General features: G+C 39.4%; 1 protein-coding gene across 3 annotated transcripts in view; it reads left to right on the top strand.

Moving 5' to 3' along the window:
• The window catches only part of MRPL3 (mitochondrial ribosomal protein L3), a 44,404-nt gene that overhangs the window by 8,468 nt on the left and 14,442 nt on the right, over positions 1–21,494 (top strand). For all 3 annotated transcript variants that reach the window (XM_054729897.1, XM_054729896.1, XM_028129217.2), the window contains exons 5-6: positions 4,985–5,084; positions 10,353–10,413. In XM_054729897.1, the coding sequence (XP_054585872.1) occupies positions 4,985–5,084; positions 10,353–10,413 (161 nt within the window). The remainder of the gene's footprint in view (positions 1–4,984; positions 5,085–10,352; positions 10,414–21,494) is intronic.

Genomic DNA, 21,494 nt, shown 5'->3' with positions numbered 1-21,494 from the left:
GAAAAAACTTTGTCTCTGAATGACCTTTCTTCAGAATGGTATGTGAAAGAGTTTTAGAATTCTTGATAAGTAAACCATTTTGATTCAGAAAGGGGGAAAAAATGTAAACTAGAAGTATATAAACTTCTTGCATATTATAACCCTTAGGGAAATTGCAAATAGATTAATATAGAAGGTTTTTAAAGAGAGAGAAAGACCTATGAATATAAAGTATCAAATAGTTAAGCATTCTAAAATAAATTGATTGAATCAGTTCGTTTATAATAGGACTAGAACTGTTGTTTTTTTAAGCTGTAAAAGATTTATGCCTCCAAGAAATTTGAGTCGCTTTGCTTTTGTTATTTTTGTGTCTTATTATACATAAAAGCTGATGTGATACGTAGTATTTTTGAATCAGGAAGTTAAGTAGCCTCAAAGTTGATTAAACCAATTCATCTTGGGAGCAGAGAAGCATTTTCATTGTGAGAGGATAATTGCAGAAAACTTTGAAGGCGGGGGGAATGCAATCTCATAGATGGGATTATCCAAGTGTGACACTGCTGTCAGTCTTTTAAATTGCCTTTGAAATTATTTATTTAGAAGTTTTTTAAAAAAACACACCTCTGTTCCACTGCTGCTGGTTTCAACTCAACTTGAGCATTTAGTTTTTCTCACGGCTGATAATTTTGATTTTAAAAGAAAAAAATTGAAGTACTCAATTTTAGTGAATTAGGAAGATAATCAAGAAGTACATACTACATTTTTTTCTTTTTATGTTGTAGTCTATAGTTATTTAGATAAAAATGTTTATCTTGTCTATTTTGTATTACTGGAAAAAGGATAGAATTTTTCTCAGAAGCCTGCTGGCATACTTAAAAACTGATATTGAGAAAATAGTATGCTTTCTAAATTGCCAGGTGGAATATGTGAATGTTAAAAATAAAATTAAAGTCTGTTTTAAAATTTGATATATCTGAATCTAATTCATCAGGAAAGTAATTTCAAGGAGCCACATTTTTAAATGAGAGCCCTTGTGTTTGCTTTTGTTATGGAACAAGTGAGTGTGATTAAGACGAAAAGCCGGGCCTTGGGAAGGGTGGTGCGGCATATTAGCCTGAGGTTCAGTTCAGTGAGTGGGAAGGGAAAGCATAGAGAATGACTGGAGTGAGGTCATGTTCTCGCTCTCCTGGAGAAAAGGGTAGCTTCTTGAGGAAACTGTGAGGCACAGAGCAACCTTTCGTGGACATGGAAGCAGAGCTGCTCAGCATGTATCACATGGTCCCACCCGAGGGCCCCAGGGAGATTCCTGGGAGTGTGGACTGCTCCAAAAATTAAAGTTCTATGCTTACAGGCCACTGCCACCCAGTTTCATGTCCACGAAAGTCAACCACTCAATAAGTGATAAAGCGGTACTAACAGTGCCATTTTAAATTGAAGTAGCATGTACCTGAAGTTTGCTACATAATCAGATAAGCCTGGCTGTGCATGTTTTCATTGCATTTGGGGGAAATGATGCTTTGTTTCAATACATCATCAGTGTCATCTTAAGCTGGATAGGGTTTTTCAGTTGCTGCTATTCTTGGTTTGATTTTTTGTTTGTTTTATTACAAATTACTCTTGGTTTGGTTTTATAGTAGCTTAGTTTCTTGTAGATTTGTTCATCCTCAAAGTAAGTCGTGATGTTTATTTTAGACTTGTAAGTTTTTAATAACTAGAAATGAAGATAGAGGCCATACACTGTCAGGCCACAAACACAGGAATGTTGTCTGCCAAGAATTAATGCAGCAGCAGGAAGAGTGAAAGGTGGGGTGTCTTGAAGAGACAAATCAGGACTTCACACCCAGAAAGATCTTCTGAGTCTTTTCACCATTCATTTCGCTCACTTTGCAGTGTCTAACCTGCTACTGTCTTTAGCTCTAAAGTTACACACACAGGTGAGTAAAACAGCCCCTACAATCCAGGGACTCGCAGACTAGCAGGCAGACAGATATGTAAGTTAAATACTAGTAAATGGAGGGTCTAGAGGTGGCAGAGGTGAAAGAGCAGTCTGCTCTGACAAGGCTGCCAGGGAGGGATCCAGACAGGAAATGTCCTGCAGCTGGGACTAAACATATATGTAACAGATTTTTAATGAGATTTGGAGGTACAAGGTGGGGAGGAAATCATAGGACCAGAGACTAGCATAGGCAGACACAGGTAAGCATACATAGAATACTGTGGCCCACTGAGGGCCTGCTGGTGCTTCATTTGTGATTAGAGGGGAAGCTGAGGGAGCAGAAACAGCAGGAAGATAGATATACCTGTGTTGGCTATATTCTCATGAAAGAGGCACTCTTTATATCAGGAAATATAAAGTGGTACAGTTTGTCTTACAGAAATCTATATCAACAGTTTTAATTTAAAAATGACTCAGGACATTAAGGAAGTACGATGTCCATAAGTTATTTATTCAGAGATATTTAAAATAGCAGAGAAACAAAGGCAGGGGTGCAGGGGGAAGCAGCCAGCAGGAGCTGCAGACATAGCAACTAAAGTCTCTGCTCTCAAGAAGCTTACATTTTGGTGGGATTGGGGGTAAGATAGGGAGGCTGTTGCATAGAAGATAAAAAAAAAAATAACTGTAAATCATGACAGATGGAGAGAAGTACTTTGAGGACTAATAAAGTAGTCTGGAGGGATTGTGAGTGACAGAAAGTGGTGCTATTTTAGGTAGGGAAGGTAAGTTGATGTTTGGATAGAGACCTGAGTAAAGTGAGAGAACAAGTCATGCAAAAATCTGGCAGACAAGCATTCCAGGCAGGGGGAACAGTATGTGCAAAAAGGACCTGAGGCCATTGTTTCATGTGTTCTTGGACTAGTAAGGAATGACGCAGGGTGAGCCCAGAGAAGAGCAGTAGGTGAAGTCAGATTGTATAGAACCTTGTAAACCATGGGAAGGACTTGGGACTTGATTCTGCATGAGATGGAAGCCATTGCAGAGACATGAAAGAGCTTTTGTTTTAAAAGGAACATGCCAGCCTGTGAATGGGAAACAGACCAGGGGTCAGGAGTGTGGAATTTTGGAGATTAGTTTAAGAGTCTATTGAAATAATCCAAGCAAAAGATGGTTGGGTGGAGTGGGGGTGAGAAGTAGTTGATATAGGCTATATTTTCAAATAAAGTCTACAGGAATTGCTGATGATGGGACATGGGATGTGAGAAGGAAAATAGTCAAAAGTGACCACGAGATTTTTGGTCCAACAACAGAAGTATTGAGATTTGGAAGGCAAGAGGAAAGAAAGCAGGCTTATTGAGGAAGAGGGGAATCAAGTTCAATTTTAGACCGGTTAAAATTGATGTTACTGTATGACATCACCGTGAGATACTGAGTTGGCAGTTGGACATAGGAATTTGTAGTTTGGAGTAGAATTTGGGATTGAAGTTACAAATGTGGGGTTGGTAAGGAACCAAGAGAGTAGTGGCTGGAAGCTGAGTGAAAGTCTTTCAAGGAGAGATGTGACATGGTCACCTGTGTCAAGCATTACTGATGGAGCCAATAAAACGAGCATTGATCAGTGTATTTGACCACATGGAGACATTGGTGATCTTGACACTTCCCATTGAGTAGTAGGAGATGAAAGCACCTGATTATAGTCGGTGTGAGAGAAAATAGACTCAGCAAGTCTTTCAGGGATGTGGTTGTAAGGGGGGAACAGAATGATTACCTAAGGAAATCCCCCTTTCCTTGGCTAAGGAAAAGTTTTGTTTTAATATGAGTTATTATGATATCTTTGTATACCAATAGGAACATTTCAGTAGCAAGAGGGCAATTAGTGTTTCAGAAGATGATGGGGACAATTTCAGGAGTAAAGCTATTGAATAGATGAGAGAGGTTAGGAGTGAATACACAGTGAAGGATATGGCTTTTAATAAGAGCATGGACAGTTCATCTGTCATTGTGATTCCCAGCCCTTTTCACATCACAATCATGTGGAGTGCTTTAAAAAAATTTTTTTTTAAATAATACACACACACACACACACACACACACACACACACACACTTGGATGCCATATTAGACCCGTGAGGCTATAGTCTCCAAGCTGAGGCCCTGGGCATCGGCATTTTCTAAATGCTCCCCACATGCATCTTGGGCAACCTGGAGTGAGGTGGCAGAGGACAGTATATAATGGCTGGTGCAGACACTTATATGGACTAGCCAGGCGTCCTAAAACTACGGCCCGCGGGCCACATGCAGGTGTTTTTGCCGTTTTGTTTTTTTACTTCAAAATAAGATATGTGCAGTATGCATAGGAATTTGTTCATAGTTTTTTTTAAACTATAGTCCGGCCCTCCAATGGTCTGAGGGACAGTGAACTGGTCCCCTGTTTAAAAAGTTTGAGGGCCCCTGGACTAGGCAATAAGTGTGAGGAAGTGCTCTTGATTCTTCTGTATTTTTTCAGTGAATCAAGAAGCAAGAGGATCAGCTCAAAGGGGAGAGGAAGAAGGAACAGTGCTGGAGGATTTAAAAGGAGATGTGACAGAGTTGCCTTGAAGAGTGTGAGGATATAACTAGGGGGGAAGGAAGTGTAGGTTGGCCAGGGCCCATTTGGGATTGACTTTGAAGTTTGTGGTCATACATTTGAATGTGACCTACCATGTTTTCTTCTAGCTGCTTGGAAACAGGTACCGTGTAGACACGGTCCAATTTCCCAGGATGGGAGTTCTTGATACATAGAGTCTCCAGTGAAAATTCAAATATGAGCACAACTCTGTTTCTTTTCCTACAGAACAAAGGTCTTTCCCCATGTACTGTGTATGAGCTACACTCTGCACATGGTTGGATCCCAAGTGTAATGGATTATAGATGAAAAATCTCACCTCCCTTCAGTGCTCTTTGTTCATTAGGGGAACAGAGTGCTCTTTGGTTTGTTTTCTGGTGTGTTAATAACTTGGTTTAGATCTCTGCATTAAGCCCCACCTTTAGTATTTACTGTGTTATTTATGTGTGCTGCTTTTCCTCTAGAAATCTACATCCAAATTGAAATTTTACGAAGAACTTGGATTGCCACCAAAACAGAAAATTAAAATCTTTCGTGTAACAGATAATGCTGTAATTAAACCAGGTAATCTGAAGTTGGGGGGAAGGGGTAAAAATACCCAAATCCGTGGTTGTTTAATGTCAGACTTTTTAATAAAGCTGAATCCACAGTACAAAGTCCCAAACATTTATTTTTAAATATAAAAACGTATCTATTTTAATCACTAGAGATAAACAAGTCTTTATTTTTCAGTGAAAAGAACTTTAGAGAACTCTTTGTTTTCCATGAAAGAGGGAAGAATGCTTTTGTTTTTAATATACAGAGAATTTCACATTTGGAAACGTCTCTCGCAATAAATACATCCACTCTTAAAATGTGAAGTTTACTGTTTGTAAGGCTGGCATTTTATTAAATGGAGAATAACTATACTCGCGGAGATAGAAGATTTTGAAAAAAATATAGCCTAACCTGAAATTGGACAGTGACCAACCATAACACTTTGACGTAAGATCATTGTTTTAAAATTTCAAAGTATTTTATCCTATTCATGGAATGTCAAAAAGTGAGATTTGGCAATATGATTATTTGATTGGTTCATGTAATTAATAGAATTTGATGTCTTTAAACTTCAGAAGAGCTCTCTGATCTCTTAAACTTGAGTTCTAACAAGCATACAGTAGAAGGATGTTTTAAAATTTTTTTATTTTAATATGTGGACTGAATTTTTGAAGTAAAATACAATTGCAGTGGACAATATTAATTGGAGTGACAGAGGGCAGCCCTGATATAAATTAGAATTAAAGATATGCTTTGAAGTGCAAGGTTTGCAATTAAATGGAATTAAGCCAACAAATATAATTAACTTTTGCTGTAGCTCAGATCATGTGAAATTGTTGGTTTTATGGATGAAAATTAGTCAAATATTGGCAGTTCAGGTCAGTTAACATCATAGAAATTCAGTAGTTTATAATCTCCCTTTTTTATTTTATATTTTAATTATAGTTTATATTCAACATTATTTTATACCGGGGGCCCGGTGTATGAAATTCGTGCACTGGGGCGGGGGGGTGTCCCTCAGCCCAGCCTGCCCCCTCTCACATACTGGGAGCCCTCAGGGGATGTCCTACTGAGGCAACCAGGCTGATCAGGGGAAGGCACCAGCCCCATCACCCCACTGCTGCAGCCACTGCCAACCACCACGGCCACCAAGGTGTTTTCATCAACACGGACTCCAGTCCCTTCACCATGAAAAAATGACAACTTTCTTTAGGCATTTTCAAGATGTGTCTTTCATAGGATATGACATTTCTTTGTGGTTTTTTTTTTTTTTATCCTCACATGAGGATATGTTTCCATTGACTTTTAGAGAATGTGGAAGACAAAGGGGAAGACAGAGAGCAACATCAAAGTGAGAGGAACACTTTGATTGGTTGCCTCCTGCATGAGCCCTGACCTGGGCCCCAGCCAGGGAGGAGCCTGCAACCTAGATACATGCCCTTGATCAGAATCGAACCAGACCCTGCAGTCGGCAAGCCTAAGCATTATCCACTGAGCCAAACTGGCTAGGACAGGATATGACATTTCTTAGCCCTCCAGCAGCGGACCTTCATTTTTTTTCTCCAGGAGTGTGGTGGAAAAACCCTAGATCACCTTTTTGGATTCTTATACTCAAGTTACTAAGAATATTACCAGTGGCATACAGGGAGCTTAGCCAATGAGTGGTCAGAAAAGGTATTTCCTCTGTAGTTCACACTGATCGCCTCTGATCTCTGGCTCCGCCCTGCTCAGGCCCCAAGCCTCTGGCTGGGGCTTGGGTCCTGGACAGGGGACCTCCAGCTCCCTCCGATTGCCTGGCTCTGCCTCTGCCCAGGAGCCCCCTGGCTCAGGCCCTTCCCAGGTTGCTCAGGACCCACGGGGGTGCCTACCTCGGAGTGACCTGGATGCTGAGAAAGTTCCCGGGACCCAGGCTACTGGGTGCCTACCTATGCAAATTAACCTCCATCTTTGTTGGGTTAATTTGCATACTCACTCTGATTGGCTGTGGGCGTAGCGGAGGTACAGTCAATTTACATGTTTGTCTATTATTAGGTATGATTAGTTTCGGGTGTACAACATAGTGGTTAGATAATCATATACTTTACAAAGTGATTCCCCAATATTTCAAGTTCCCTCCTGGTACCATACATAGTTACAATATTTTTTTACTATATTCCCTATGTATTTTACATCCCCATCACTGTTTTGTGACCACCAATTTGTACTTCCTAATCGCTTCACCTTTCATCTAGACCTCCAACCCCCCTTCCCTCTAGCAACCCATCATTCTGCTTTCTGCAGCTATTTTGTTTATTTTGTTTTTTAGATTCCATATATAAGTGAAATCATTTGGTATTTGTCTTTCTCTGTCTGACTTATTTCATTTCACATAGTACCCTCTAGGTCCATCCATGCTATTGCAAATTCCCCTATTTTTTCTTAATTCAAGGATTTTCCCTGCTTGTCCAAATCCAGCCTAGGCACTGCCTTAAAGGATACTACCCTCTGGAATCCTACAGCACTTTACTCCCTGTTTTAAACAACCAAACAAAAATTACCTTCCCATACATTCATTCTCTACTACATTGGTTCTAGCTTGTTAAAATTACTTAATTAAAAAAATTTTTTTTCGATTTACTTATACACTATATTAGTTGTATTAGTTTCAGGGTACAATATAGTGATTCATTATGTGTATGCCTTACAATGTGATTACCCCACTAATTCTAGTAATCATCTGTTACTGTTCAAACTTACCACAATGTTATTGACTATATTTCCTTTCACCTTTTTCACACATCTCTCCACCCCCTTCTTATAGTCATCCCTTTGGTCTGTTTCTATGAGTCTGTTTTTGTATTATTTGTTCATATGTTTCTTTTATAGATTCCACACGTAAGCAAAACCATACGGTATTTATCTTTATCTGCCTGATTTACTTCACTTGGCATAATACCTTCTAGACCAGGGGTGGGGAACCTTTTTTCTGCCAAGGGTCATTTGGATATTTATAACATCATTCATAGGCCATACAGAATTATCAACTTAAAATTAGCCTGCTATATTTGGTCAAATATTTAAATCACCTCTAATGCCTTGGCAGTGCCAAACGAAATGATTTCACAAGCCTTATATGGCATTCGGGCCAGATGTTCCCCACCCCTGTTCTAGACTCATTCATGTTGTTGCAAACGGCTCAATAATATTCTATTGTGTATATATACCAGGTGTGTGTGTGTGTGTATACTTTATTCATCTATCGATGGACACCTAGGCTGTTTTCATATCTTGGCTATTGAAAATAATGCTGGAATGGACATAGGGATGCATATACCCTTTTGAATTAGTGTTTTTATTTTATTTTGATAAATATCCAGAAGTGGAATTGCTGGGTGGTATTGCATATCTATTTTTAGTTTTTTCAGACTCTTCATACTATTTTCCATAGTGTCTCGACCAATTTGCAGTCCCACCAACCATGTACAGGGTTCCTTTTTTTCCACATCCTTAGCAACACTTGTTATTTGTTGACTTTGATAATAGCCATCCTGACGGGTGTGAGGTGGTATCTTACTGTGGTTTTGATTTACATTTCCCTGATGTATGGATGTTGAGCATTTTTTCATGTCTGTTGTCCAACTGTATATCTTCTTTGGAGAAGTATCTTTTCATGTCCTCTTATTTAAAAATATATATTTTATTGATTTTTTACAGAGAGGAAGGGAGAGTGATAGAATCATTGATGAGAGAGAAACATCTATCAGCTGCCTTCTGCACACTCCCTACTTGGTATGTGCCTGCAACCAAGGTACATGCCCTTGACCGGAATCGAACCTAGGACCCTTGAGTCTGCAGGCCGACGCTCTATCCACTGAGCCAAACCAGTTAGGGCTAGATAATACATTCTTTATAAAATTTAATTTATTGGGGTAACAGTGGTTAACAAAATTATACAGTTATCAGGCGCACAGTTCTACAACACATCATCAGTACATTGTATTATTGTGTGTTCACCATCCCAAGTCAAGTCTCCGACTATAACCATTTAACCTCCCCCCATATACTCCTCCACCTCTCTCAATCCCTCCTTAGATAATGAATTCTTGAGGTCAGGAGCCATGTCTTATACTTTTGTATTTCTTACTTTGCATATTGTAAATGCCCTATAAATATTTGGAGATAAAAGTGTTAATTCCAAATTTATATAAATATTGTGAAGGGCTTGGAGCTACAAGATTCCATTAAATAATACATTTCCCAAGTGCATTTAAAGTTAGGTTTTGTTTAAATACAACTAGTTTGGGAAATACTAGTTTATAAAATTAGTAGTATCGATAATAGCGGTTTTTTGCTATTCCAGATATCTGACATATGCGAGAATATCTATTTTATTGGAATAATGACCAGTCTACCAAGAATCTGATATATATGGGCTTTATAGGGTTATTATACATACATACCATAAATATTACCCAGAGAACAATGGACCTGTGTTCAAATAATTCAAGTTTCTATTTTGGATCATTTCTCTCCAGTGGGTAAAAAACCATTTGGTCTAGCCCCAACATTTTTTATCATTCTTTTTATTTATTTTTCCTATGAAATAGGTAATATGCCTTAATTTAGTATATTGTTACTCACCAAAATAACCAAGAATCATTCCTGTATTTGCCAGCAGGAAACACTGTGTTGTACAGGAATTGCCCACTTCAGGCAGCACCTCGCTGACTGCTGTGAAGGCACACCGTCAGCCAGCGTGGTCTGTTGGCTCGCTCTAGCAGCGCATCCCATGTAGTCAGTGTTGGATAATTTTATTATCTTACTAGTAGCCCATTTGCAGGAAGAATCCTGCAAGCAGCCGCTGCAGCCGCATGTGCTGCCACTGCCGCCATCTTTGCAGCTGCTGCGCCTGCACCCATGGGCAACTGCCGCCCGCCCCGCCCCGCCCGGGCTTTCCCTCTGGCAGCCACCTTGCTTTCCGCTTTTCCTCCCTCTTCCTTCTAAGTTGTCTTCAGTCTTCACTCCTCCCTCCCTCAGCATATGCGAATTAACCACCATCTTTGTTGGGTAATTTGCATACTCGCCTTGATTGGCTGGTGGGCGTGGCTTGGGCATAGCAAAGGTGCGGTCAATTTGCATATTACTCTTTTATTAGGTAGGATATTTGGTGTTTCTGCAAAAATTATAATTGCAGAAGAAAATCTGCCGTTTTTGACATATGTTACCTACAAAGCTTCCTGGATGTAGTTTATGTTTAGTGAAGTTATTTCTGGACGGACAGACTTCATACTGATTTTTTGTTTTCTTTTTATAAAGGTACTCCTCTTTATGCTGCTCACTTTCGCCCAGGACAGTATGTGGATGTCACAGCCAAAACGTAAGTGCATATAATGGGTTCTCTTTTCCTTTTGTTTTCTTCAATCTATTAAAAAATAACAGAGCCCTAGCCGGTTTGGGTCAGTGGATAGAGTGTCGTCCTGTGGACTGAAGGGTCCCAGGTTCAATTCTGGCCAAGGGCACATGCCCAGGTTATGAGCTCGATCCCCAGTAGGGGGTGTGCAGGAGGCAGCCGATCAATGATTCTCATCATTGATGTTTTTATCTCTCTTCCTCTTCCTTCCTGATATCAATAAAGAAATATATTTTTAAAAAATTAAAAAATAATAGAGCAAATGAAAGAAATACAGCTTTTCAAGTTAGTAAATAAAGGATAAGTAACCATTATTCCTAATTCTAATCTTTCAATGTTGCTGACTGAACCGGTTTTTAAATTTCATTGAATTAGTTGTATGTGAAGAGTTCACATCAGGTTACAGCTTTTAAACTCAGATGTATGCTTCTTGAAATGGGTCGAAGAGAAAGGTCACATTCCTTAGGTTCTTTGTGGCCTGGGCCTACTTCTGTTTTGAATACCGAAGGTTATGTTCAGTTTGATGGTGAAATACACATGAGTGGTGCCATGGAGTTCTTTTGTGTAGTCTAGTAATTGGTGCTTCTTTCCAATTCTAGGAAATAGTTAAATTGGAAACATTTTATATCATCTGTGATAGTGGTTGTTGTGCTGAAGGTTCCCCTTAGATAACTATAAGACATTTTTGTAACTGTGTTAAAAAGCCTATTAGAATGTCTCTCAGTAGGAGATAAGTGAAACTTCTTCCATAAAAGCAAAATTTTTAATACTTACACTTAAACAAGGGTTTGTTTAATTTGGTACAAATCAACACTGCATTGTCGTTCTAACAGAAATGCTGACTTTTGGACTGGGCAGTGGTGTTTTTGGCACTGTAGTTTTTTTCTATTTTACCATCTATCAGATGGCTTAAGATAAGTTCAGTATTGGCTAGATGATCTTCAGGAAACATTTAAAGTTTATAGAAGTAATTTTTCAAAAATTAGTTGAGTTACCTCACTATAGAATGAAATAATTGTGTTTATGTAGAAATTGTTCAATATAGGTTATTAGAATCTACATGACCTAGGCTAAACAAAACTCCAAATATCAGCTCTTGTCCATTTCTGTTTCTTGTTCTGTCAACACAGGATAATTTACTTCATGTACCTCAGTTTTCTTTTTATCATTTGACAAGGTCTGCAGCCTGTGTTCCAGGAGTATTCTGACTAGGAACCCTTTATTTGTTGTTGACAGTATTACAGATATCCTCCACCACCCCCCTCCGCCCCCTCCACCCAGCCCCCACTCCCAGGCCTTCACTGCACTATTGTCTGTGCTGACTAGGAACTCTGTAAAGGTGAACAGTGGTCCACAGGTGCTCTGAGATGGTGTTAAGATCACAGTGACTGAGCCGAAGTGGCTTTTATCAAAGGAAATCACATGAGTGTCAGCATCAGTTTCCTTAACAGTCAGTTAGATACATCTTCCTTTTCACACTATTATTGCCTACTTTCAAATGTGAGCATTGCGAACAGCTGCAAGGTGCCTTTACCTTTGATGAGCTGTTTAGAAATGGAGTGGTCTATATTGACAGTAGAGTGAGTCCTCTTTTTAGAGAGATTATGAACCTCTCCCTATTTTTCACTTCTTGATTGTTGTGGACTTACACTTACATACTGGGGCCTCTAAAATCACTGGTTGCTTGGTAACTTTATTTATTCTGCCTTCTTTTGTCAAGAACTCAAATATTGGAACTATAAAGCTTTGGTTTGCTTAGTTGGGAGATGTGTGTTTTCTGAATTAGATTATTTTTTCATTTCTGAATTTTTACATATTAGAGGCCCGGAGCATGAAATTCGTGCACGGCGGGGTTGGGGGGTGTCCCTCAGGCCAGCCTGCACCCTCTCCAATCTGGGACCCCTCTCACAATCCAGGACTGCTGGCTCCCAACTGCTCTGCTCGTTTGCCTGCCTTCCTGATTGCTCCTAACCACTTCTGCCTCCCAGCCTGATCACCCCCTAACCACTCCCCTGTCAGCCTGATTGATGCCTAACTGCTCCCCTGCCAGCCTGTTTGCCCCTAACTGCCCTCCCCTTCAGGCCTGGTCACCCCTAACTGCCCTCCCCTGCAGGCCTCGTCCCCCTCAACTGCTCTCTCCTGCAAGCCTGGGTCCCACCCAACTGCCCTTCCCTGCAGGCCCAGTCACCCCCAACTTCCCTCCTCTGCCAACCTGGTCACCCCTAACTGCCCTCCCTTGCGGGCTTGATTGTCCCCAACTGCCCTCCCTTGCAGGCCTGGTCCCTCCCAGCTGCCCTCCCCTGCTGGCCATCTTGTGCCAGCCATCTTGTGTCCACATGGGGGCAGGATCTTTGACCACATGGGGGCAGCAATCTTGTGTGTTGGAATGATGGTCAATCTGCATATTACTCTTTTATTACATAGGATAGAGGCCTGGTGCATGGGTGGGAGCCCGCTGGTTTGTCCTGAAGGGTATCCTGGATCAGGGTGGGGGTTCCCTTGGGGTGTGGGGCGGCCTGGGTGAAGGGCCTGTGGTGGTTTGCAGGCCGGCCACGTCCCCTGGTGACCCAAGCAGAGGTCCTGGTATCTGGGATTTATGTATCTTCTACAACTGAAACTTTGTAGCCTGGAGCGGAGCCAAGCCTCCTGCTTGCTCTGTGGTGGCAGCCATTTCTGTTAGAATTTATGTATATCTATAATTGAAACTTTGTAGCGTGGAGCGGAGGCCTAGGCCAGCCAGGGCTGCAGAAGCTTTGCTTCCTCCATTGCCAGGGGCAACCCTTGCCTCCTGCTCTTCCAGTAGCTGCCGCCATTTCTGTTTGGATTTGTTTACCTTCTATAATTGAAACTTTGTAGCATTGAGTGTAGGCCTAGGCCAGCAAGGGCAGGCGGAAAGCTTGGCTTCCTCTGTTGCCGGGGAAACCCAAGCCTCCCTCCTGCTCTCTGTGGCCACAGCCATCTTGGTTGGGTTTATTTGCATATTTGCTCCTGATTGGCTGGTGGGCTTGGCTTGTGGGCATGGCTTGTGGGTGTAGCGGAGTTAGGGTCAATTTGCATATTACGTTTTTATTAGATAGGATAATAAAGTACCTCACAGTGATTCTCTAAATATAAACACAGTTAATGGTGTGAATTTCATTATGTATTTTATAGTATAATATGGGATGTTTGAGAAGCCCTGTGAAATCAGAGACCTTTGTTAGCAGATGCCTTATGACAGGATTTGTGACTAGCATGGATGAGAGCCTACCTTTTCAGGTGCCTCTGTTCAGTAAGTGCTTTCATTTCATATGCTACTACTATTGGGTTTCCTTGCCTTCTTAAAAGATATTTTTAAAACTTCATTCTTCTTGTGAGTGTAAAGTGAAGGAGGAAGTTTGTTTTGTTTTGTGTTTTAAGACCATATACCTAGCTCGGCCAGTGTGGTCAGTGGTTGAGTGTCGACCCAGGCACCAAGAGGTCATCAGTTTGATTCCCAGTCAAGGCACATGCTCAGGTTGCAGGCTAGATACCCATTATGGAGCGTGCAGGAGGCAACTCATGGATGTTGATGCTTCTATCTCTCTCTCTCCCTTTCCCTTCTTCTCTCTCAAATCAATATAAAAACATATTTTTAAAAAAGATCATATACCTTGTAAACAAAATTATGTAAAGCCTTGTGCCAGCCTCAGAACTAGAAAGCTGATAAGAGCTGAAAGGATAGCTAGCCCTGGGATTGATTGATTGATTGATTGATTTTTAAATATTTTTTATTGATTTCAGAGAGGAACGGAGAAGGAGAGATGGAAACATCAATGATGAGAGAGAATCATTGATCAGCTGCCTCTTGCACGCCCCACACAGGGGATCGAGCCCACAACCCATGCATGTGCCCTTGACTGGAATCAATTCTGGGACCCTTCAGTCTGCAGGCCGATGCTCTATCACTGAACCAACTGGCTCTGGCATAGCTATGGGATTTAAAGTAGTTGACATTTAACTCTGTATAAGGGAAAACCTTCATTTGAGAAGATCCTCACAATTGTATGGGCAGCAATTCAGTATTCTGTTTGACTTTCACCGTATAACAGTTGGGAGGAGGATTACTCCCACATATGTGTGCACTGCACTCTGGTGTGCATACCTTTCTGTGTGATATTGCTTGAAATTAGAATGAAACGCACTTTATTTGATCTTTTGCTGAGTGTTTTTGATGACTAGAGCTCTTGTAGCTGACATTACAGTCTCAAGATGCTTGTGAGTGCTTGTAAGTTTGTAGGACTCTGTCCTCCTTATGTGGAGCTGTTTTGAATTCCTTCTGGGTACAGCATTGGATCCTCAGCTGTATACAGTCCTAGGTGCTATTGTGGGGTGGGTGTAGGTGTGTATGCATTTGCTTGCTTTTATTTTTCCTTTAGAAATTCTTCTATCTCCTTTCCCTGATGTGACTCATTTTTTTGGACAGTTTCCTTGACTTGGAGTTTAAGTTCTTCACAGGCAATGAGAATTTTTTTTTTTTTCTTGTTGACAGTAAATGGGACCATCATCTTTTGGGAGTAGGCTCTGGGTCCTCAGTCCATTACTGTGGTGCACTACTGCCAGAGATTAACTACCTCGTCCTCCATTTCTAGTCCCAGTTTTAAAATGTTGTAGCTTTAAAATGTTGTAGCTTCTGAACTCCATCTTATTAATTATTAACCTATTACAGTTAAAGAAACTAGAGAAAATGTGTGTGCAGTGACATGGTTAGATAAGATGATGAAGGACATGGACTTACCGACTGGAGCATTGGTTCTCACACTTGAGTGGGCCTCACAATCTCCAGGAGGGCTTGTTAAACACAGATTCCAGATTCTAGTAGATCTGGGGTAGTACCTAAGATTATGCATTTCTAATAAGTTTCCAGGTTATGTGAATGCTGCTTGTCCAGGGACCACTCTTTTGCAAATCACTAGACTATAGAATAGTCAAGGGTTCACCAGGTATTGAGCCCCTAACTCAGCAAAGAATCCCTTTACACTATTCAAATTATAACCTAAACATTGGTTTTAAAGCAGAAAAGTTTAATCCAGTTTCAAATAACATTGTCAATAAAACATGGCCTCTTTATTACATTTTAATTAACATGAAACGAAAAATTGGTCTCTAGTAATTGGCTTCATTATCTCCTTTACATCAGAAAAGAGAAAAACTTCAAATCTTCAGATTAATCTCTAATTGAATCATTTTTCTGATGTGGTAATTATATTTAATTGTAAAATTTACATCTATATTTTGAGTATTTCAAGTCCTTTTTACCTTTAATTTTAATTGCTGTATTAAACATACTTTATAAATAACTAAGAAAATTTAAAACAAAATACTGTCTAATTTAAGAAAATAGTGTTAAAGAATCCATCTACTTCAAGAATGAAATTTCCTGCAAACATAGCAGCCTCTTCTTGAAGACTTCCTTAAAATTTTAAATGTTCCTCTTAATATTTATCTAAAAGGTCTAAGAATACAAATTCAATTTAGTTATACGAGAAAGATTTTTTCATCTAATATATATATATATATATATATATATATATATATATATATATAACCATTCTAGCAAATTCACAATTTTATTATACTACTACTAATTAAGCCCAGTCTTTGCAATATAGTTTTATGCAATTCATTCAAAATAAACCTTTGAGATAGCATAATGATGTGTTTCCTACACCACCACCAGCAACCTCTCCCCCTACCCCCTCCTACCCAATTAAAGTTTATATTCCTATTCTGTAATGGTGATAATATTGCAGTGTAACTTCTGATAGATGATGGTTTGGGGTCTAATGTTTTCTCTCTTGTTCTCTCAATATTGAGGAAGAAACAGCTATAGATAACATGTAAACAGTGGGTGAGATGATGTATGACTGATTCCATCCTCAACACAGAATGTTTATTAGCCCTTGGTTTTCTGTTGAATCATAGAGGTGCTCATAATTTGTAGGTGTGTGTGTGTTTTTTAAAGAAAGAAATCGGGAAAGAATGAAAAAAGTAAACAAAAGGAAAACTGTAAAAATACATTCTACATTGTTTAAAGCAAAATATTAGGTCTTGTCTCAAAAGACTTGAAGGACACAGACAGTGACGAATTGCATCCATAACAATGGCCAAGGGGGCACTTTCTTGCTCGTTGTCTTATTGAGCTTTGACTTTATGACAGTGGTATCGTTGAAATAATTTGTTTTTGGTTGTCTAGAATTATTTAAATTTTGAAGTCAGAAAACATCTTATTTGGCTACTTAAAAGATTTTTTTTTTTTACTTTCTGAATGAAAGATAACCTAAAAATCTTGTCTACAAGTCTGGGCTAATTAAAACAATCCATATCTTTTCAAGCCTCACCTTATTACTTTAATAGCAATTTCTGATATAATCTTAACACTGTAAAGGCATCCATGTCCTTTAAATTATCATTGCCCTTTGGCCTCAAAATATAAAAATAGGTGCTTACCTTGATAATGTCATCCCTGGTAAAAAGTAGGAAGAAGTGGGGAGATTGGATGATTGATAGATAGCACTTTCACACATTTACTGAGATTCAAATAGTTTAGAATCTTTCATTAAGATATCAAAATATGTACAGAAATATTATTGCCCATCAAAGTCTTAAGGTGATTATAAAGCCAGGTGGCTGGTGTGGCTTTTTGATTAGAGCACCGGCCCACGCATTGAAGGGTCACAAGTTCGACTCTGGTCTAGGGCTTGTACTTGGGTTGCAGGTTTGATCCCCTGTCTCCGATCTGGGCATGTACGGAAGACAACAAATCGATGGTGTGTGTATGTGTCTCTCTCTTTTCCTCCCTCTAAAAATCAATGAAAAAAATATCCTCATGTGAGGGTTAACAAACAAACAAAAAAGCCAGGTGGGATTTTCAAAGAGTAAAGATTCTTTGGGCTCAGTGCCCTGTCCTGCACACTGTTCAGAGAAGGGTGTCTGCCCACTGTCGGAACACTTCCCCTCTGGTTTACTCTTCTTCCGGCTAGTGAAGGGGAAAGCCAGGTATGTGCTGATTCGAGATATAATTCTTGTCCAGCCCTGGACATTTTCAGTTTTATTTCATTTTATAGTAAGTTACTTTGTTTACTACTTATTCAAAGCAGTAAATTTTTAAGCACATTAGTGAAATAATTTTCAAAATGAGTGATTAAACCATAGAGGGCAATAATCTCAAAAAAAAAAAAAAATCATCCCTCTTAAATCAGTTAAAGTGAATGACTGTTTCAAGATAAAGGCTAGAACCATGGCCGTTGTTCTTAGTGGTTAGAGTTCTGGCCTGTGCACCAAAGGGTCTCAGGTTCGATTCCCAGTCAAGGGCACGTACCTGGGTTGCAGATTCAATCCCCGGCCCTGGTCAGAGCTCGTGTGGGAGGCAACCAACCAATGTGTCTCTCTCACATAGATGTTTCTCTTTCTCTCCCCCACCCCTTCCACTCTTTCTAAAAAGCAATGGAAAAAAATATCCTTGGGTAAGGTTAAAAAAGAATTTATTTTATTTTTTAGATAAAGGCTAGAGTTTGGAGACTGGTGTTTTAGGGTTATATTTTATTGTTTGTTGCTTTAAAAAATGTTATGGTAGGCATCTATAATTCCCTCACTTGTAACTCTACAAAGAAGCTTTTTTGTTTTGTTTTTACTCAAAGTCATTAAAATTAAGGCCTAATGAGGGAAATTTAGAGAGGGGCTGAAAGCATGGGCTCTGCTTCTCTATAGAGACAGCTTGTCTCTGGACAGCTGTAGCCTACACAGCTTTCTTAACCTTTCTCTTGTCTCTTTTTTAAAAAATTCTTTATTGTTTAAAGTATTACATATGTCTCCTTTTTCCCCCATTGACCTCTCCCCAGCCGTTCCCACCCCCAGCACATAACCCCTCTTGTCTGTGTCCATGGGTTATGCTTATATGCATGCACGCAAGTCCTTTGGTTGATATCTTGCCCCTCCCTCTCCCTCCCCTGCCTTCCCTCTGAGGTTGGATGGTCTGTTACCTTGTCTCTGGATCTATTTTTGTTCATCAGTTTATGTTGTTCATTATATTCCACAAATGAGTGAGATCATGTGATATTTATCTTCCTCTGACTGGCTTATTTCACTTAGCATAATGCTCTCCAGGTCTATCCATGCTGTTGCAAATAGTAAGAGTTCCTTCTTTTTTTACAGCAGCATAGTATTCCATTGTGTAGATGTACCACAGTTTTTTAATCCATTCACCTGCTGATGGGCATTCAGGCTGTTTCCAAATCTTAGCTATTGTAAATTGTGCTGTTATGAACATAGGGGTGCATATATCATTTCTGATTGGTGTATCTGATTTCTTATAATGTATTCCTAGAAGTGGGATTACTGGGTCAAATGAGAGTTCCATTTTTAATTTTTTGAGGAAACTCCATACTGTTTTCCACAGTGGCTGCACCAGACTGCATTCCCACGAGCAGTGCACAAGGGTTCCTTTTTCTCCACATCCTCGCCAGCACTTGTCATTTGTTGATGATAGCCATTCTGACAGGTGTGAGATGATACCTCATTGTCATTTTGATGTGCATCTCTCTGATGATCAGTGACTTGGAGCATATTTTCTTATGTCTCTTGGCCTTCTGTATGTCCTCTTTCGAAAAGTGTCTATGTTGTCTCATCTTTAACATGAAAATAAGTATAGCACCTGCTTCAAAGCCATGTTGTGAAGACTAAATGAGATAATAAACAGAAAACTCTTAGCTCAAGGCCTGGCACATAATAAATGCTTAGGAGTATTGTTGGCTACTACCACTATTATTGATATTACTACTTTTTCATTTGTTTCAGATTTTAAATGGAATAATCTGTTTTCAATAGGAAATACCTTTTTAAATGATTAAATAACATTGAGTCATTAGGAATTAAGTCATGGTATTTTAAGGTTACACACCACTTGCTCCATCTAGAATTTATAGAATAATAATGATGCCCTTGAAATAGCTCCATGCCTCTTTGATTTGCTTGACAGTTTTATATTTTTGCTCTAATCTGTATCTCAACAGTCAGTATGACCTGGGATGAAAGTATGACCAGACACTTTCATTTACCAGGGATTTGACCTTAGGCAAGTAGCTTAACTTTTCTGGATGTAGATTTTATTATCTTTAACATAAGGGTATAGGACTAAATGGTTTCTAAGGTTCCTTTCTATTCTTAAAAATCTGCTTCCAAAAAATAATCCCTCAGTTTTCCACGAGGCCTAATTCATTCTTATCTATATTAATGAAAAAATAATACGTAATCACAGATTCACAGCACATGGCAATATGGTTTTCTGACCTACTGAAGAAAAGATATGGCTGAAGGCCTTCAGAAAACTGTTTAAGTCCTGTCATAATATTGCAGAATTGGTTGAGTTTTCTTTTTTAAAAAGAGCATGCTGCACTCAGGACAACAAATGTGTTCTGGATTTATTTAGGACAGCCAGGGAATGCTCCCTTTTATAAGAGGACTCAAAGGAGTCACTGCACATTTGGCTCTTTGTACTACTGAATGAGCTAGATTTCATGTCAAAAGCTATAAACTGTGAAACAGTGCACTTTTAGCCGTTCCTTGTTGATAAAAATGTTCCCAGATTTTGCTGGCAGTTTTATGGTTTTTAGGCAGAAACAGAATACCTTCATTTCAGATCTTGCTGTCATAAACTCATCTGAAGAGTAACAGCTATGCAGATATTTCATGCCAGTGTCTAGCTGTGTGTGGTGGACACAAAGCAATTGGAAAAGTCCACCATGACGTACTCGTGGGCTCAGGAGCTATACATCACTGAGCAAATAGGCTTAGACAGCAACACTAAAGTGAGTAGAAGTCAACTCCCAGAGTTTACAGGGATTCCGTGGAGATGCTTTTTCCATTAATGTGTGGAGATGAAAGTAGATGAGTAACATCTGGATGAGTTGTTCAAATGAGGAGGTGCTATAATTAAAGATTAAAATGTATATGTCATATTAGTTCATCATAAATTAAAAGCCAATCCTGATGGGCATAGTGAATTAGCTAATTGGGACTTTTATATACATGTTATTTATTTGACTAAAAATTGTCCTTTTGTGTTAACTGGAATTTTTTTTTATCATTAAAAGCTTATTGGGTGGTTTGCACAATGTGTTAAGTTATAGGCTACAAGATATTCTTTAGGTTGTTGGTTTGGAAATTATGCTTGTATATTCAATACTACTTTTACACAATTAAAGATTTCATCTTACTCCAATCAGTGATTCACTTTTATAAAGAAGCCCAGTCTTGATTGTGACTAAGAACTGACACGAGTCTCCATTTTCTTGTGTTCAAATGTAGTGTTTAACCAAAGAAGCTGGTATTAACCTTCTCACCCCCACCTCTATTTTTATTTATTAAATACTAGAGGCCCTGTGCATGAATTTGTGCATAGGTGGGGTCCAGCCAGCCCACCCCAATCAGGCCGTGCCAGCCAGGGGGAGGGGCCGTGGGCAGTTGGCCGGCCAGCCCTGCCCCCTGGTTCAAACTCCCGGTAGAGGGGACAATTTGCATATTAGCCTTTTATTATAAGGATAAAAATGAAACCTGATCTTGGGGCATCCTTAGAGAAGTCAAGAGTCTCTCTTCCATTAAGTACTCAGTTACGGGTTTTCTGATAGATTATGTACAAGTCAACGTTTTTTACAGCATAAATTAGCTGAAGAGAAAAAGTACAAGCTTAAATTGGAAATGGTTCAGATTGAAAAACATTTGCGGTATGGATTTTGATTTTTTTAAATAAAGAGATGAAGTACTTTACAGCTAATATAGCAAAATGAGAAACACTTTTAGTTCTTTTTCCTGGTAATAGTGGAAAGATAGATATTGCAGCAGGAAATATTTGAGGTAGAGGGGACAGAATGAGCAGACATAAGAGTGGCATATTTAGGGATTCACAGAGGAATCGGCTATGACTAGATCTGTAATGGGCAGTGTTTGAAAAGGTAGGCTGGACCCAGTTATAAAAGGTCTTATGCCCCAAGTTAAAGAAATTGCTAGGAAACATTTATGGTTGTTTAGTGTTA

Source organism: Eptesicus fuscus, chromosome 18 (assembly GCF_027574615.1).
Source record: "Eptesicus fuscus isolate TK198812 chromosome 18, DD_ASM_mEF_20220401, whole genome shotgun sequence".
In the NCBI taxonomy this organism is placed as follows: Eukaryota; Metazoa; Chordata; class Mammalia; order Chiroptera; family Vespertilionidae; genus Eptesicus; species Eptesicus fuscus.
This window is presented reverse-complemented; position numbering and strand designations above follow the sequence as displayed.